The sequence below is a fragment of the Aptenodytes forsteri genome, unplaced genomic scaffold, assembly GCF_000699145.1.
Source record: "Aptenodytes forsteri isolate BGI_AS27 unplaced genomic scaffold, ASM69914v1 Scaffold270, whole genome shotgun sequence".
NCBI classification, from domain to species: domain Eukaryota; kingdom Metazoa; phylum Chordata; class Aves; order Sphenisciformes; family Spheniscidae; genus Aptenodytes; species Aptenodytes forsteri.
Genome location: NW_008794631.1, coordinates 952,169 through 969,958, shown reverse-complemented (window position 1 = coordinate 969,958; position 17,790 = coordinate 952,169). Strand labels below are relative to the sequence as shown.

Genomic DNA, 17,790 nt, shown 5'->3' with positions numbered 1-17,790 from the left:
AGCGGCGGCGGGCCAGCACCAGGGCCTCGGCCGGTCGTTTTTAAAACAAAACAAAAAAATAACAAAAATTAGAATTTACGAACAGCCCCCCCGGAAATCTGTGTGAAATGCTTTATGAGCAGTTTCTGTGTGATCCCCTCGTTGAGCCAACCAGTCCTGCAAAATAAATTGGAGGATGGTTTAGTGTTTCAGGAGGGTGACTGGGAGAAGGCGCGATTAAATATGAAAACTTTAATGGGCCAACTTAAGGGAAAGCAGCTAAACTTATTTTAGCATGAAGTTATTGACTTCACGCTGAACCAGTTATGTGCAAATGTAATTCTGTGAAAGACAACGTTCAAGAATCTTCTGCGTGCAGTTTGTGTGCCGCCTCCTGTGGATGAAAAATCAGTGAACAGAAGACTGTCAGAAGTACCCATTCACTGAATGTTTTTGCTTGGCCGTAAGAATCTCCCTCCGATTGACAGTGGCTTTAGGTTATGTTCAGTGAAAGAAATATTTCCATATGTAGAAATACTTATCTATATTAATATTGGGACCAAAAAAGCGTCAGCTTGTGTGAATATGCAGGCTCAGCTCCCTTGAAAGTTAGATGGGCCACTGCTGCATATGTCGGCTAAAAGGTAGACCATATCTTCTTATGCAAGATTTTTTTGTAGTAGTAGCTTTTCAGTGCTGAGTGAAAACTTAATTTCTGACTGGAACTTTCATTGAGATATCAAACTAGTATTACTGTAAAGTATTTCTCCTTTCTAATTCTGTCTAAATATATTTTAAAGTTCTTCCCTGTGGAAACATTAGGAAATTGGGGAGGATGTATTTTTGTGTAGTGTTTAACATCTTACACTTGATACCTGCTTAGTTTGTAATGTTTGTGTCGTGTTTGCTCTGTGAGATTACTAGCATCTTTGGCTGGTGACTTGTGAATGTAAAAGCATTATTTTGTTCTGGCTTCAGGTGACTGCATTTTTTTTTTTTTAAGCTGATACATGAATAACAAAAAACAATAAATAGAAATTTTACTTAGGAGAGCAGGTTTCAAAAAGCCATTGCTTTAAAGGTCAATTACTGCCTTGTCTGTGTTGAAACCTGAATTGAAATGCAAGAACATCACCTGTACTGTGTTTGCTACTGTGGAAGAAAGGGTTGCTACTTAGTCATTCTGAAATTGAAGCAAGTGCACCCAGAACTGTGCATATCAGTTTGTGTGCTGATAATAACTCACAGCACTTCCTTCAGTTTACCCACAAGGACAAGCGACTAGTCTCAGTTAAAATGGTGCTTCAGATGTATACTCAGTGTGACAAACAAATGTGTTTGTGTGTATATGGATAAAAACTTGATTGTTTATCTTACACAGAAATAAAGGACCAGATTTGTCTTCTTTTTAAGCTAAAATACTATAGACTTTGCTTTATTTTTGCATAAAAATGTCTAAATGTGCACAGTAGAACTCTTTTCTTTTTTTCTTTAACTGGCTGGTAACTTAGTGTTAATTTCATTACTCTCTTCCATGGGTCATGCTCATATTTCTTGTACTTTAATTTCTTCAGTTCTAGTAGTTCAATGCTGCTGTGGTGGTGGTTTTAATACTATCTTAAAATACATACTAAGACAACAAATAGTTATAAAATACAATGGCTACAGATTCAAAACCTCATTTTAAACACAAAGTCAGTGAAGGAAAACCTGCCTCAGAGAAGGTGTAGGAGAGATATTTCTACTCAGAACTGTAGTGTGACATACATTTTTAGCTTTAATTTACTGTCAGACTGTTCACTTAACCTGTCTAGACCAGAGATGTGTATGTATGAGTGACATTCTGTTTTCTGTAAGTTGGTGCTCTAGCTCCTGAAATAAGCTAGTTAATTGCAAATGTGTTCTCTGTAATTAGAATGGCATTTAGTCACCATTTAAGTAGTTTAGTTAAGTCTCGTTTAAATTAGTAATTCAAATTTGGGGTAGTGTTAAACTGTAGGCGGGCACAAACTATTCCCTAGGAGGGTTTGAACGTCTTGAATGGATGTTTATAGAATAGATGTCTTACAGAGGTGGGGATGGTGGCATAGGTGAGGTAAAGACATTTCTCAACTGCGAGGGCCAGAAACTCGGTTCACAGAAACCAATGACTTCCTGTTCACCTTGCCAGAGTGAGTTTCACGTATGTCGGGGTGAGTCAAACTGGACTTTTTTCCAGCCCTGGTTTGATGGTAGCATCGTGATAGCTCTGTAATGTCATCAGATAGCTCTCTTCTATTTGTGTTTGGGTTTTTTTTTTAAGAGGAAAGAATCAAATCAATATTTACATAACTTGTAGTTTTGCCTCCTGCTTTAGTTTAATGCAGCTGCCCTGCGGAACCAGGTATTTGCTGCATTGCACGAGCTACTGTAAAGCTACTGTGAAGTGACAGTAGCTACTGTAAGTTATGACATTCTTTGTGTTACATTAAAAAATCGAAAAGTAACTGGTAGGCTTATAAGCACTTCAGAAGACAATATGTATCCACTCTACTTTGACACAGTTTGAACTAAGAGGTATGTAAAACACACACCTGACTAAACCTTGTTGTGATGTACATCCTGGACTTCCTTCCCGCAAAAGCCACTTAATCTTACTTCTGCTTTTTGTGTATCAGCGCTGTTCCACGCTTCTAAATGTGCCTTACAGAAACCCATCAGTCGCACACCGACTTCAGTGTCTGGACTGGTAGTGCTGCTGCACAGAGCGGTGCGCTGCCCTGTAGCCCTTCTTAAAGCCACTTACGGGAAGTCTGTTCTTCAGTGGCTCTAGCTCTGTATCTTGTTTACAAATGGCTCTTTGTGTGGCCGTTTTCATGCCAGATTTCTATCATTTAACACAATGATAGGTCAGAATGCATTTGCAAATAATTTTGGAAGCAGCATTACAGAACAATAACACTATGGGTGTTACATTCAGAAGCACTTAAGCAACTAAAATGGAACTGAATTATTTCTTAATAGCACAGAAGATTTAGTATTTTTTTTGTCAACCTTGAAAATTGCATCTTAAGATGTAGGGTGTTTAATTGCTTTTTTTCCTGTTTTACAGTTAACGGTTGTGTGCTTTTTGTTTGTTTGTTTTTTTTTAACCTGAATAGTAAAGATGTTAGGACTTACAAGCAGGGGGAGGATTGATTAAAACTTCAGGGAGATTTTTCCCTCCTTTGACCCACTGTAGCTTTAGGGGGATCAATATTAAGATACAGCACCTAGTTTTGGTGTCAGCATTTTTAAAGTAGAGCTTTTTAAATGGAAAGATTGCATCATACTCACAGAAGATGCGAGACCTGAAGAAAGAAAAAAAAAAAAAAAGATTGACTTTAGACTCATCTTTCATTTGATCACAAAAAAGACCAAGGGATGGCGGTGGTCTTAGAAGCATGCTTCTGAAGGAGAGAATATCACATACTAAGCTTTTTCCAGTGCTTTGGGGTAAAGCATGACAGGAACAGTGACCAGAAAGAGAGAAATGCAAACTAGATCTATAAGGCATGCTCTTTAACCTTGTTGGTGAGTGTTGAGCTACAAAGTAGCAGTTTATCAAATTCCAATCAAAATAGTCGTCTTATATGTAGAAATCAGTCTATCATGCAGTAATGTTATTACAAAGAGACCTTTCAGAAAGGCAGCTGAAGTAATTGATGGCAGAATTTCTGGTGTGACATTTGTCTGAAAAAGCATTGTAGGTCATTGCAGTCGATGCTGAGAAAAATGTAAGATGGCATGAATGTTGGTACTGGTGCCAGTGGTTGTCACTGTGTTATGGGCAGGCAGATTATTAGAAGAAGAATGTATGAAATATTACCTCTTTTTATTTCTCATACATTAAAAGACCATTCATGTAATGATTCAAGTTGAAATTTAAATAAAATGAAACTTGACCTAGTGAGATGGTCAAAATTGCCAAGAATGTTGAAGTTAACGTTAACATAAAGCTTAAATCAAACCTTTTCTAGTGTTGGCCGATTGGAGTGTTTTAATCTCACTTACGTGTAATTCTTTTACAGTTTGCAGGAAGTTTTAGTGTGCTCAGCGGTATTTTCAAACAGTATCCTCTGCTTTCCTTTTTGTTTGTTCTTAAGCACCTTATCATGCGATTTCATAGCTTATGCTGGTATAACTGGACTGCAGCTGAAAAATACTGTCTTGATTGCATGTTCCTTTCTTCTCCTTTGTGTTACCTCTAGTGTTCATGTACTGACTGGTATGATTAGATGAGCTTGCTGATGTAACTGAAAGTTAACCTTAAGGTAGGGTAGTTTTCAGCTGGATATGTGAGCTAATCTGGCTTGTTCTCTACCTGTATGGTTACCAGAACTGATACGAGGGAAGCCTAAGCTCACCCCCGATGGTACAGTTGCTGGGCGAATCTGTTGGCCAGCTGCTTAAAAGGAGGCGATTCTGCTGCTGCGATTCTGCTGCTCCCACCACCCTTGCAGCAGTGCCTCTCTGGCCCTGCAGTGAGTCAGTTCATGGAGCTCGACTCACAGGAATTGCCTGGTTTTTCTTCCCCGCGGTTAGTTTACTATCAGTTGAGCTCCATGAACCTTTCATATCATGGGATCACAGAAGTGTTGGCATGAAAAAAGAAATGCAAGTGTGCTCTAGGCAAGAGATGGAACTTCAGCTGACCATTTCGGCAGTAGACAGGTACGCGCAATGCTGATTTAGTGCCTGTTTTAGACTGCTGTTAACGTGGCACTGCTGCAAAGAGAAGCGAGCTTGATTTTTCTGTTCCCACCCTAACACTGAATCTTAATGTAGGCTGAAAGTTGTGGTAGTGTGCCCAAGGCAGCAGAGATACGTGGTGGTTGATCTAGTTGTACAACTTGTTTATTTCCACTTTACCAGTGGTTAAGATAGGAAAAGAGGAAAACCCTATCCTGTTGGAGGAATTAATGCTAGTGGTTAGGAAGGTAGTACTCTCCCCTCGGTGCTGAGCTGGTGACTTAGCTGAGGATAAACACAAGTGAGCAAAGTTTAATGGCTCTTGTTTCAGCTGCTATTATTTACTCCTTGAGCACTGAATGGGTGAGGTGACTTGCTTTTTATTATCTGCTGTTGCATCATTACCTACGATGTTTATGGTAATACTAATATTAGCGTTAGGGCTTTCTTGAGTGATGTGCAAAACTAAAACCCTGACTAATGATGGCCGCAGAAATCTGGCGGTGCAGAGGGTCTTATAGTCCTGATCAGATCCTAACTGTGATGATATCTAAAGTAAGTTGAGATACCAGTTTTAGCTGACTTCTTGTCAAAAACAAAGCAGTTGTGAGGCATTAAAAGCTGGTCGTGGAGAAATGTAATTTTTCTGGAAGCTTTTTGACAGCAGAGATTTTTCTGGCTGTGCAATCTTACCAATGCTCACTGTAGCTTTTTAAAATGAGAATGCAAAACTCAGAGTATATGACTCAAAATCTGAGTTCCAGATGCTGGCTTAAATGTAATTGAATGCTTTCAAGTTTGGGACAGTGAAAATTTCCAAAGTATAATGAGGCCAAGAAATCCATCTTCTTATTCCCCTCCCCTGCTTCTGGAAACAAATGCTTTCTAATTGTAGTTAGTAAAGGTATACTAACAAACCAAGAGATTCAGGATTAAATTAGCTTCCTCTTGGGAGGCTTTGCCAGATGGTGCGAAGTCAAGGCCTGAGTAATCTGTTGATGATGGGTAAAGGGGAGCCATCCTGTTGCTGCCTTCTGTGGTGTTTTTTTTTTTTAGCAGTTAGTTGAGGGAGAACTTAGAGAGGAGTATAGTCTGCAAACTGCTGCAGTATTAGTTACAGAAGCTCGCAGTCATCTCCTACTGTTCAGCTATGCCAAGTATTGACCTTCAATGCTCTTATTTGCAATTCTGTGGGCGTCTGCAAACCTGTAAGTTTTCAGAGCAGTGGAAGGAACCTGCAGTTTGTAAGTGACAGACTGAAGCAACGGGGAACAAGACTTTAAAGAGACTGGGGCAAAAACTAGAGGATATGGTTGTTCAGTCCTTTTTCAGATGTTGTGAAGTTGTGGACTGTGAATAAAAGGAATCTCCTCTTTAATCAGTTAAAGGAAAAATGTCTTTTAATGTTACAAGTTCAAAACAATACTGAAGACTAGATGCTTGAAAGGAGGAGAAGGTAGGGGTAATGAGCCCCCATCCTGTAAAAATTTGGCAAGGAAAGCTGGGAATTTCAGTGGGGAGTTTTTCCTTATCAGTGGTTTCAAATTTAATTAGCAAGTTAATTTTTGAGCTGGTTGGTGTTTGTTCCTCTTTAGGTGTTTAACAGGGCCTCTGTAAAAGGTCTTTAAGATTTGCTGTGTTCTGAATCCTTAAACAGTTGAAATTTTCAGCAGGTGAGTTCAAAGTTATATCAGTACTCAGTATTTTATGCAGACCAAGTGAAGTTATTTGAGTGTTAATACCTTAGTAATGAAGGGACACTGACATCTTGTTTGTCCAAACATATGCAAGAGTGGATTTTGGAGAAGACTTTGAAAGTGATTAAGACACAGCTTCTCCAAAGAAATGTTCAATGGATGGCCCTTAACCTGGTCGCTGAATGAATTTCACTTGGCCCTGGCTTTGTGTCTCTGGCTTCTTGCCTAACAATACGCCTGCAAGACAGCCAGTATCCCCTTAGGTAAAGGTGACTCTCATTCGGTATGTTCAAGTCTTTGTCCCTGCGGGTAGCAAAAATGATTCTGGATTTCTTGTTCTTTTGAATTGTATTCCCAGTTGTGAACCTTGGCCATCAAGTACTCTGCTGTGGCAGCTAGGTATGGAGAGGAGTTAACTCCCACTCTGAAATTTTGCATGGCTAATCATGCAGGATAGCTGCTCTGCTGGTACACACGTTGGACCATGTCATGCATGCTCTTCACAGCCAGCTTTGTTATTAATGCCAAAACCAAAAGTACTTGGGAAGTTGAGAAACCAACAGATTTGGTGCTGTTGATCACCGGGATGGTTTGCTATCGAGCTGTGGCTTCAGTCCTCGCAGTCTTTAGTTTTGTCATCCAAGGCAACTAGACCGCTGGTGTTCTGGATGCTCTCAAATGGGTTGCCTTCCCCTTTGAAAAATGTATGCAGTAAATGCCAAGTTAAAAATGAATTCCTTGACATGGAATAAATGAAATAAAAACTTAGGGTTTCTAACTGGCAACCTATACTACAGATGAGTGGTAATGATACCAATTATATATTGTAACGGTCTTAATATTAAACCTGGATGATACATTTTATTGTCAGTATGGACCATTCTTTTGCATCAGTTGCCATTGCAACCCGCAGGGAAACAATCTTAAGTTTTACTTGCTATCTTCCTTACACAGTAATTATAATGGGAGCTATCTTTCTGTGGTATCTCTCTAGCTTAAAAATTAAAAACAATGCAGCCAGCCAGCTGTGTTTCAAAACATCTAAGTTTAACACATGAAGAGGTTTTTATTAGTTGGCATAATTCTTTAAAATAGCACTTGCGTGTCTTTTTTTTTATCTTCTTGGTCTCCTTAGAGTTCTTTACATTATAAATACAGAACTCCTCAGACAGTGTGGAAATAGTTAAAAAGTAAAATCCTCTAAATATTAGTAATTTAATAATATCCTTAAGGACCTCTCCAGGCAGTGTTTGCTGAACCTTGTAGTAGAAGTATTGAAACATCAAAATAAACATGATTTCAGAGTATCCTGAAAATTCAGTTTATAGTTAAAAGTCTAACTTCTGTCCTTTAATGTCATTAAAATATGCTGTCATGAGGGGAAATGAATGGTGGAAAATACTTAACCTGCTTCAAGTGATTAAAAAATACAATAACTTAACTTTGAACTACCACTATGCTTTTTTCATAATAATGTGTTTTAAATGATTAGTTGGTAACAGCTTGTTAGTGATGAGAGTGTCTCAAGATATATTTTGATTTTTCCAAAGAAATTGCTCATCTGAGACAAAAGTATCGTCGCTTTCAGAAGTATTTGCATTTAACTGTTCTGGGGTGCTAGTTTGCTACAGCACAAAAATACAATAAACCTTAAAAGACAAGTGACAGGGACATGTCTCTTAAAATTTTAGCTCAAAATGTCTTTCTTGGTGAAACCTACAGGGCTTCTGAAGGCTTCTATAAGTCAGAGCTTGAGGTGTTCAGCATAGAAACTAGTATAGGAAAATAAGAGAATAAACAGAAGAACAGATGGCTTCCATATGGGAACAAGTTGCATCCACCATACAGAAATGTATGGTAAAAGCCCTTCACCCTAGTTACTTTAAATGAGAATTCCTTGTGTTAATAGAAGCACCAGAGGTGAAATACTGTAATTTCTCTCATGATTTTAAGGGGAACACACTTCACTTAGAGTGTGTTGAACATACTTGAGTATTTCTGCATGAGTGATTCACCTCTCATTAGCATTTCTGCACCTACGTGTTCAAGAAATTTTACTAGATCCCATAGTAGCCCTTTAGGCTAGAAATGTAACAATACTGTTTCTTGTATTGCCATCCTTACAGCTGCTTGATGAGGAGAATGGCGTATATTGCTGGGGAGTTCACATCTGTCGGTATTCAAGGCATAAAACAGAAGGGAGTGCAGACTGCACAGCTGCAAATGCCTTTTTCTGAGTCCCTCAGTTGAAATACTGCCAGTTGGATTGCAGGAATCTACTCTTTCTGAAAAATTCACTCCTGTGCTTGGGCAGATGTGAGATGCCCTTGCTGTTGCTGCTGCTTCACCCAGAGATTTGGGGTGGCAGAGGGAGGGAGTCGGTTTGTTTTTGGTTTGATTTTGTTTTGTTTTTAAGTAGATCTAAACCTATAAACCATAATTTATCACCACCTGCTGAGTCTTTGTGTTAACTGACCAATCTGTATGCAAATTTTGAAGGAAAATGCAATGTTAAGGTGAACCGGAAGGAACTGAAAAATGCTCAACAGTAACTTAGATTAAAAGGAAATGGCAAAGGAACTAAGTGATACATCACAGCATGGTACTTCAATGTGTTTTTTAATACTTACTATGCTTTGTTGCTCCTTTCTACTATGTTTCCAGTGCTGAGTAAGACTCTTGAAATGGTCTACAGGTTGAGGCACTAACTTACTTCGTGGAGAATTTCTATTTTCTTAAAAATGGCTCTCTTCAAACCCATGGTTTAGTTGCTTTCATGAGAGATGAAAGTAGTGTGAGATAAAACTGCCTGAAACTTCCCACCAGTTTTTTAAATTCTTTTTAAATCTTTTATTTACATCTCTTTGGGAAACTTCCACAAACTAAATAGACAAGAGGCGTGTTAGATATCAAGTGGAGTACAGATACTTTTTTGATTTTTGTTTGGGTTTGGATGTGGTGGGGTTTTTTTTTTTGCTTTCCTTTGGAGGTTTTGTATCCAGGATTCTTCCATAGCTTTTTTAAAAATATTTTTCCTTTGCATCTTTCCTCTTCAACCCTTGTCTCAGTGTTTGTATTGGAATAAACATTCAACGATAGCAAAACTGAGGAGGAGGAGGAGTTAGGAAGGAAGGTTAAAAGTGGTGATAGACACACCAAGTGATGTGTGGTTGATGCTTGATCTGCTGCTGTTCCTGACACTAGTTCCCCAGCTGCCGTTTTGGTGACCTCTTTCTGTAGGCTTCCCTGTCTTCTGTGCCATTTCTTCCATTGACCCCTACTTTATGGGGTGGAAGATAATCGGTCACTTTACTGTCAAATTTGATTTCAAGTTGGTCATTTCAGTTAGATGCAAGTTGCTATGTGATGGTGGTTTGCATGCTGCTTTCTGCAGGCAGACCAAGGCTTTCTTAAAGCCAGAATAAAGGGGAAATTGCACAAAAAGAACAAGAAGCTTTACAGTTGTATTCCTGTACTTTTAAATTGTATTTAAAATGCACAAAAAAGGCGTACTTTTTCTTCAAGGAATTAGTTGTCTAGCTAATTCTAGTGAAGGAGGAACTATTATGTAAAAACTGTCAATATGGGTGGCTGGCCTGAATGTTTTGTAGAGTCATCACAGGTAGAACTTCTTTTATTATTGTGTGCTGTAGTTATACAGGCCTGCTTTGGTAGTTTGACAGCCTTCCTCCACCCGCCCCCCATCTATCTGTAATTAGTTTTGTTTTTCTAAATAGTTAACTGACTTCATTTTCCTGTAGTTGTCTGCTTTCTTGCACTTTGGCCACTGTAAGAATTGCAGCACTGGCTGTGTTCGCTATAGCTGCTGTGGTCTGTGCACAGTTTGCTCAGACGTGCCCTTGTATACTGTACGCTGGCTCTGAAGGCTGGCAAATTTCTTTTTAACAAGCAAGCTAAGGTTTACTAGTGTGCCTGCTACATCCCCTTTGTTTTTCTTCAGAGTTTTCTGCTTTCCTTCTGGACATGCTGCCTGTAGCTCAACAGATGGACTATGCTGTCTGCTCTTTCTGATCTTTTATAGTACAGAATCCTTCTTGCAGAATCCTTTTGCTCTTAGACATCACATGTGTTTCAACACTATCTGTTAATAAACCAGATGATAGTGTCTGGCACAGGAAAAGAGAGAGAGTCTAAAGCTCATGCTTTGCTGATACTGGCTCACTATGCCCAGTGAGATTTTGAGGAAGAGTTGAATTGAAAGTGCGTTCACTGGATCGGTGATCCAAGTTATTGATTATTGACTTAATCAGCTTGCTCCTAGAGACTGAAGGAGATCCTGATATCTTAATCATGGTTACACATTGAAACTATTTTCTTTTTTGGCTCCTTTTTGAAGGATAGTTTTATTTTTTCTAATGTAGGCAAGACCCTAGGTTTGCACTTGGAAGCCAAGTTGTCTTATTATAAAAGGAGGCTTTTAATAGATTTCTGCTGTCTGCAGCTGACGCCTGTTTGAGGGAATAAAAGTGCTGATTTCCTTTCCATCAGTACTAGACTTCTACCATGCAGATTATAGCAGACGTTACTGACCTGGCAGATGTTTTTACTTTACTTTGAATAGTGAAAGGAGAAACAGGTTTGTAGATGTTCAGCATAAGTTTAACTTTACAGCTAGAGCTGATGAGTTCCCCCTTTTGTATTGTTATTTCCATACTTTTTAAATTCAGGGTTTTTTTTTTATGTGGATTGCATATATCTTAATCTATCTTATTAACAAGTGCTCAGGGCTTGTAGAAGCACTACTACACTAAACACTGCTACCTAAAGCTCCTATTTTAAGAATGTGGTAATCAAAACTGTCAGTTGCAAGACATGTGCAGTTGCAGTCTGCCTCTGGGATGTGGCAGGACAAGATGGAGATATATATTAGCTGTATGTTTTATGTATTGCCTCCATATTGAAATATTAATATTTCCTGCTAGTTTGGCTAGGTCATAAGTCCTTGAAGAGTTTTCATAACATCATGTAGCAGGCTGCCGGTTACTACCAGTGCACAGCAGCTGCACTTACCAACGCAGAGTGTGAGCTGAGCTCTCAAGCTGCATGTAGTAGAGGTAAAAAATGGCTTTAGCTCACCTTGGATTTGCATCCCCTCTTGATAAGAGGATTAAGGTATGCTGTTTTGTCAGGCAATGGATGTTATGCCAGAGATTGTCATCTTTTGGCCCAGATGGTAGTACCTGAAGAATGACTTTAGATTTATCGGTCCTGGACACAGCACAGAATATGAAGGAGAGATGTAAGTTACGCTGTGTGGGCAGTAACAAAGATGATAGACAGACTTGATAGAAAACAAGGAAAAGAGGATTTTTTGATTGTCAGCGTTCTTCCTTAAAATTCCTTGGAAAGCCACTGATGGTGCCTCCTTTCTCTCTTCACTCATTTGCATAGTTACAGCAGCTTGCTGCTGGCTGTTAATCCATCGGTTCAGATGATGGATCTAAAAATGCCAGCTCTGCAGCTGGTTTATGTGGGCTTTGACATTTTGCTTGGGGGAGACCTACATTAAAGTAACTTTGAGTGCACAGAGTGGATGCATCAAAAGTCAGCTAAGGCCAAATTTATAATTGTGTGTATGGCTTGCCTTTATTTGTGCTGTTAGAGCAGACATGATGGACAACTACAAGGACTTAAAAATGTTAGAAGGCTTGATACAAAATGATAGCTGAAATGCAGTGTAGGTGAATGTAAAGTGATATACACGCGGACTGCTTTCATACTGTACGCTCAGTGATAAGCTGTGAACATCTGTTAAAGCTCAGGAGGAAGGTCTTGGGCCTGTATACAGTTCACAGTAACATCATCTCAGTACTCAGAAGTAGTCAAAAAAGCAAATTGCATGTTGGGAATCAGTAAGAAAGGATCAGAGAACAAGAGATACCACATGATCAGACTGTGAATCTGTGACTGTTTTGCCTCTTGGATACTGTATGTAGCTCTCACCCTGGCCTCTCCCCTCTAGAATAGTGTTACAGAAGAGTAGCAGAAGCGATCAGAGGCACGAAATTGCTTCTTCTCAATGAAGTATGCTAGATTATTAAAGTTGTTTTCCAACATAGGTAGTAATGTGCAGCAATTAAGCTAACAGGTGGTGATTTTGAAATGATAAGGTCCTCCCTTTAACAATGTACAGGTAATCAGAGGGAGTCCTTGGTACAGGGGCTTCTGTGGATGCTCCATTTACGTGATGCTAAGAAGAGTGTACAAGTGCACGGAAGAGAAATCAATCGAATGCTATTTAAGTGGAAAAATATCCCCATCTTAACAAATACTGGAGAGGTGGATTTTTTGGAGGCTATGGAGGTGTTTAGAGAAATACTGCTGTGTGTTTACTCAGTTGTATGCGCTACCTTAGATGTATGTTTTTGGCCACTGTTGAAGGCAGGAACTTTGGTCTGACCCATGTGGCCATTCTTGCTGGATGATGGTTTTAAAATCGCGCTGTTTAATAATACTGCTTTTGTGTAGGATACCAGGCCCTCCTGTGCACTTGGTGAACTCATGTAGAAGTCGTCTGTGCTTGACAACGCTGCCTTGTTTCAAAGTTGAAAGTAGTGATGTGCAACATGATAAATGATAGTAATATAGTGCTTAAGGCGGTTGATATCAAAACCGTTGGGCATTCATACTGCTGCAGGATCCGCAGTATTAGTCATATCCCAGCCTGCACAGCTTGCTCCAGTTCTGCTGCACACGCATCTGTTGTCCTCCCAAAGCTACATGGAGTGTCTTGTGCCACCTCTCTGCAGGCCACAGAGAGGGACTGGAACGGATGGGCAGTGCTTTGGGGTTTTTTTGTCCTCTCAGAAGAGTGCAGCAGCGAAGTACCTAATGTGCTGAATTGTTATGGCTCTGGACACTGATGGAATATGAGGGGGACTGTAAAAACAGAAGGCTCATATCCCATTAGGTAGAAAAGGAGAAGGGGACCCCGGTGCCACTTTGAACTGTAGTCTCCATCACAGTGTAAATTTTCTAAAAATAGGCTCTGAGCCTCTGGGAGTATGGGATTGATTAAAAAATGAGATGTTAGGGTACAGAAGCATTATTGACTGCTGGCCTAGAACTTGGTATTGAGATTTTTTTTCTTCCTCTTCTGTATTGGTGTCTTGAAATACTCAAGGATGGGAAGATGTTTAGCGAAAAACAGACATTTAAAAGGTCTTTGTGATATGGGTTTGTAGTTAAAAGTATTTTAAGTGCCACGTTGGAGAACTAGCATAGGTCTCTTGTCATCCACAGAATTAGGTGATGCTGAACAGACAATTAACTTGTGCCCCCTAATTTGTTCTGTATTTTCTGGCTGTTCAACCATGACAGTTATGCCCAAATTTGCAGCAGTGCTCTAACGCTCAGTATTGCAAATGAAGTGAATCGACACTGTTCACTGAATGTATAAAGTGACATAGAAATACAAAATCCTGAGAGACATTTACGATGATGATGGCTTTGATCTTTGTACCTTTTCCACTCTAAAATAAAAATATTGTGCAGTAGTGTGGTGAAATGAGATTACATGTTCTGGTGAACACCTCTGAAGAAAATAAATACCCTTGAACCTATTACAGGTTCAGATAGGATATGGTAAACAAAAAGCACACTGAATGACTAGAGTAAAAAGAACTATTGAATAACTACCTGTATTGATCATTAAATGGTGTGGAGGTCATGTAGTGTATTATCGTGAAATGAAGCTGTCATACGTATAAAACAAACTAAACGAAGGTTACATAAAACACTGTATGCTAAGCATACTAGATTAAAAGTATTGTGGGTAACGTTGTTGGTCAAATGTAAGTAACTTTTTCTTTCCTTTTCTTTCTCTCCTCACACCACCCCCGTTTCTCTTTCTGGATTGCTGCTGCACCTGCATGGACTTTTTGCTGCAATGGTTCAAATTCATCGTTTTACTGGACTACTTTTGGATGTATTCTATCGATACCTTCAACACTGGAAATGATGGAAATGTGTTGTTTACAAAGTAGCTGTAAGTATTACTTTGATAAAGATGTATTACAGCTATTGTGGAAATAGAAGAAGCATTAGGGTTTTAGTAGGTGAACTGAAACTGAGCTTAGGTAGCAGCTGGCTGAAAATCAGGAAGGGATAAAAGTTAAGGGGAAGCTATTGTAAGTATTAGAAACATGAGATCTCACCTGGCACAATGATCAATACAGTGGAAATCAATGCTTCAACAAAAAAATGGAATAAGTAACTTCTTTTAAAAGCTGTTGCAGGAATTTAAGAGACTCAATTCCTAGTTTATTTTGGTCTGTTTAGAAGTAGCAAGTTATGAACAAAGGCAACCATTTAAAAATCAGTATGTTGAAAGCTTTAATTTTAATTGGTGTTGGTATACACCACATTCAGAAATCTGAATCTGGCATCCGACTTCATTTTTTTTTAAAAGGCTCTTTCCTATGGAGTATAAATGCTCACATTAAATACAACATTAATGCCAAGTGTAGCACTTTATACATCTTTCTGGTTAGTAACATTTATATTTCATTATGTAAAATTGTGGGTGTAAATGCTATAGACCCACTTAACAGAGCAAACAACCCAAAAGTTGCCATCTATTCTTGTTTAGCATTTCTTACCCCAGCCTTCTTAAAGTTCTTAGTAGTAAAACTATCCTAAATGCGGAGCTATATGTGAAGGAGAAGGCAAGAGAAATAAAATTAATTTAAAACAAGATTTACGTGTAAACTAAACCCATTCTTTTAAGCAAAAGAAGTATTTCCTAGATTTAATGAGGGGGTGAGCTGTTTCTGGTAAGCATGACATATGTTAAAAGGTATGTAGGCATTAAAAGATGCAGGTGGCTGACAAGTAGAACTATAAGGAGTGTCTGACTGTGATTAGGTATTTTACATCTGGTAGGATGAATAGCAATTGCATATCCTTAATAGTTATTAAGGACCTGCACTGTTAAGGAGCTCCTTAATATCTTAAAGAGCACCCACCTGCATGTTGTGTAATATCTCTGAAGCATTGGCTCCCTTTCAGGGTTTTAGATTGTGGTAGATTGTATTCCTCATGTGTAGGTGTAGTAATAGACTGGAAAAGTAAACAGTCTTTGGATTTTCAAATTCCTCGCTGATATTTTTTTTAACCTTTTGAAAACTTTCAGATGAGACTATTGCTGCACCAAAGGCTGAATTGAAACAAAAAGCATCTTAAAAAAAGAGTTTCTTGATGACACAAGGCAAACATTCCTACATTTAGAGAAGTAATAACATTTGTTGCATTGTGTGTATTTGAACTTGAAACTATAACACCTAGCTTTAGCTGGCTATCATTAGATGTTCCTCTCTTATTCTGTGTGAGTCAATGAGTTCAAAGAATACTGCCTTTTTTAAAACTTGAAGGAGAATTGATGCAGTGTATTAATCACTAAAAGAGAGCTGATACTTATTTGCAGTAGGATTAAATCTGTCTTTTTCGAAGTAGTCCTGTTAAGTTTGGACTTTTCAGACATTTAAATTTGATGATGGCATCAGTATAATGTCTTCGTAGTAGCATTGCTTGAAAGTAATGGTTTGTTTGCCAAATGGAGAAATCAGTTATGTGACTTAAAGCTGAGGGTCAATTTATTGACTAGTGCTGTTGGATTGCAAAGAAGCTAGTTCTTCTTACATTCAGTGTTTTAAAATGGATAATGTTTTTATATCCTTGCAAGGAATGTTTGCTTTAATTAAAACAAAAAAAAATTTAAACTCTAGGAGTTATTACTATAATAAGTTTATTCTGTCGATTTTAGAAAAAACATCCAAATAAGCATGAGTCAACCACATACCAAACTTAAATTAACCATACTCTATCCCATACAGAGAAGTTCTGAGGCAATAGTGCCTGTAGTAGAACAGATTTTTTTTTTTAATTATTTTTTAGGATTCCTCTATCCTCTTGAAGATAATCTTAGGGGAATTTAAATTTGTAGGCAGCGCTCCAGCTCTGTGGATGTACATAATTCTTTTAAGCTCTGAAATTGAGGTGGTATCAAATCACATCCTCTCAACTTTGGATGGACATAAAGCCTAAAGGCTGAAATTGCTCCATGAGAAACAGTACCTTGTGTTGCTTTAAGTAAACAGTTGTCTCCGAAAGTATTTTCAGATTCTCTGTAAAAGAACTAAACTGTCTTGTCTCATAAGACAATCCTCAGACCTGCTGTGATATCAAACACGTTTCTAGGATTCTACTGGAAGAACAGTTTAAAACTAGCATGGCTGATCTCTGGAGGATCGCCAGGTCTATCACGGTGAGGGAGAGGCATTTTAAGCACCTTCAACATTTTCATGAATGTGGTGAGAAGAAGTATTGGCTAACACCCAGAATTCTCCTCTCTCTTCATAGTAGGCCACACTTCAAATAACTTCTTCACAGTACAAGGCAACTGAAGTTTTGCCTTTATGGAGGGTTTGTTGCAACGCATGCTGCATTAGTGTAGATCTAGATTTAACTGAAGGTCTCCAATTGTGTGACTCAGAAGTAGAGGGCACAAGTTAGTCCCCATCATATTGGGACAGTACGACCATGACTCTCAGGAGTATGGGAAAGCTACACTCATACTACTTGCTTGTGTTTCAAATGGGCATTGGAACAAAGTTGATTATACTTTAATCTTTGCGCTTGTACACTCTGGTGCTTGCACAGTCATAATGTGGTAATTGTACTTGTTCAAAATACTGTTAGCATAGCTGACTTTCTGTGCCAGTCTTTTGGCTATCCAGTCAAAAAAAATCAATTTCTTATTTATTGTTGCAGTTCATTGCAATGTCTTTGATGTAGACAGCTTAGGTTGTTGAGAGGTTGGGTAGATAGCACCTTTCTACAAATGTGAAAATGAAGTGAACATTTAAATAACTAAAAACAATACAAGCAAAGAAAGAAGTTACAAGCTTTTCTTTTAACTTTTTTTTTTCCTGAACATCTCTTGCCTTAGCAACAGAAGAACCTTGAAGGATATGTGGGGTTTGCAAATCTTCCAAATCAAGTTTACCGGAAGTCTGTGAAGAGAGGATTTGAATTCACACTCATGGTAGTAGGTAAGTTTCTTTCTTTGTTTTGAGTGGTGATCACTATAAGTATGTTGACGTAGTTCTTAAAATCTATGTTGATGTTGTAAACATGTTTTGCATGATCTCATGAGGAAATATGGATCTTCCTCTTCTAGACTGTTAAATCTGGAGTGTTTAAAAAGAACATGCTGTTTGATATGCAAGTAGATGAGGAAGAGAATAAAGAATGAGAACCATATAGTTCATACGATCTAAGAAAAAAGTTTTGTGTGGATCTAGTCTGAAACGTGACTTGCAAGTATGACATAAAAGAAGTAATTTGAACTTGGATTTTCATTTGAATAAAAAAATTGAACTGC

The 17,790-nt window shown here is 38.5% G+C and overlaps 1 protein-coding gene across 2 annotated transcripts in view; it reads left to right on the top strand.

Annotated features, from left to right (window-relative positions):
* The first annotated feature begins 14,327 nt into the window (after window positions 1–14,327).
* SEPT7 (septin 7) overlaps window positions 14,328–17,790 on the top strand; it is a 72,035-nt gene continuing 68,572 nt past the window's right edge. For both annotated transcript variants that reach the window (XM_009273471.2, XM_009273470.2), the window contains exons 1-2: window positions 14,328–14,394; window positions 17,356–17,458. In XM_009273471.2, coding sequence (XP_009271746.1) covers window positions 17,449–17,458 — 10 coding nt within the window. In that variant the 5' untranslated portion in view covers window positions 14,328–14,394; window positions 17,356–17,448. The remainder of the gene's footprint in view (window positions 14,395–17,355; window positions 17,459–17,790) is intronic.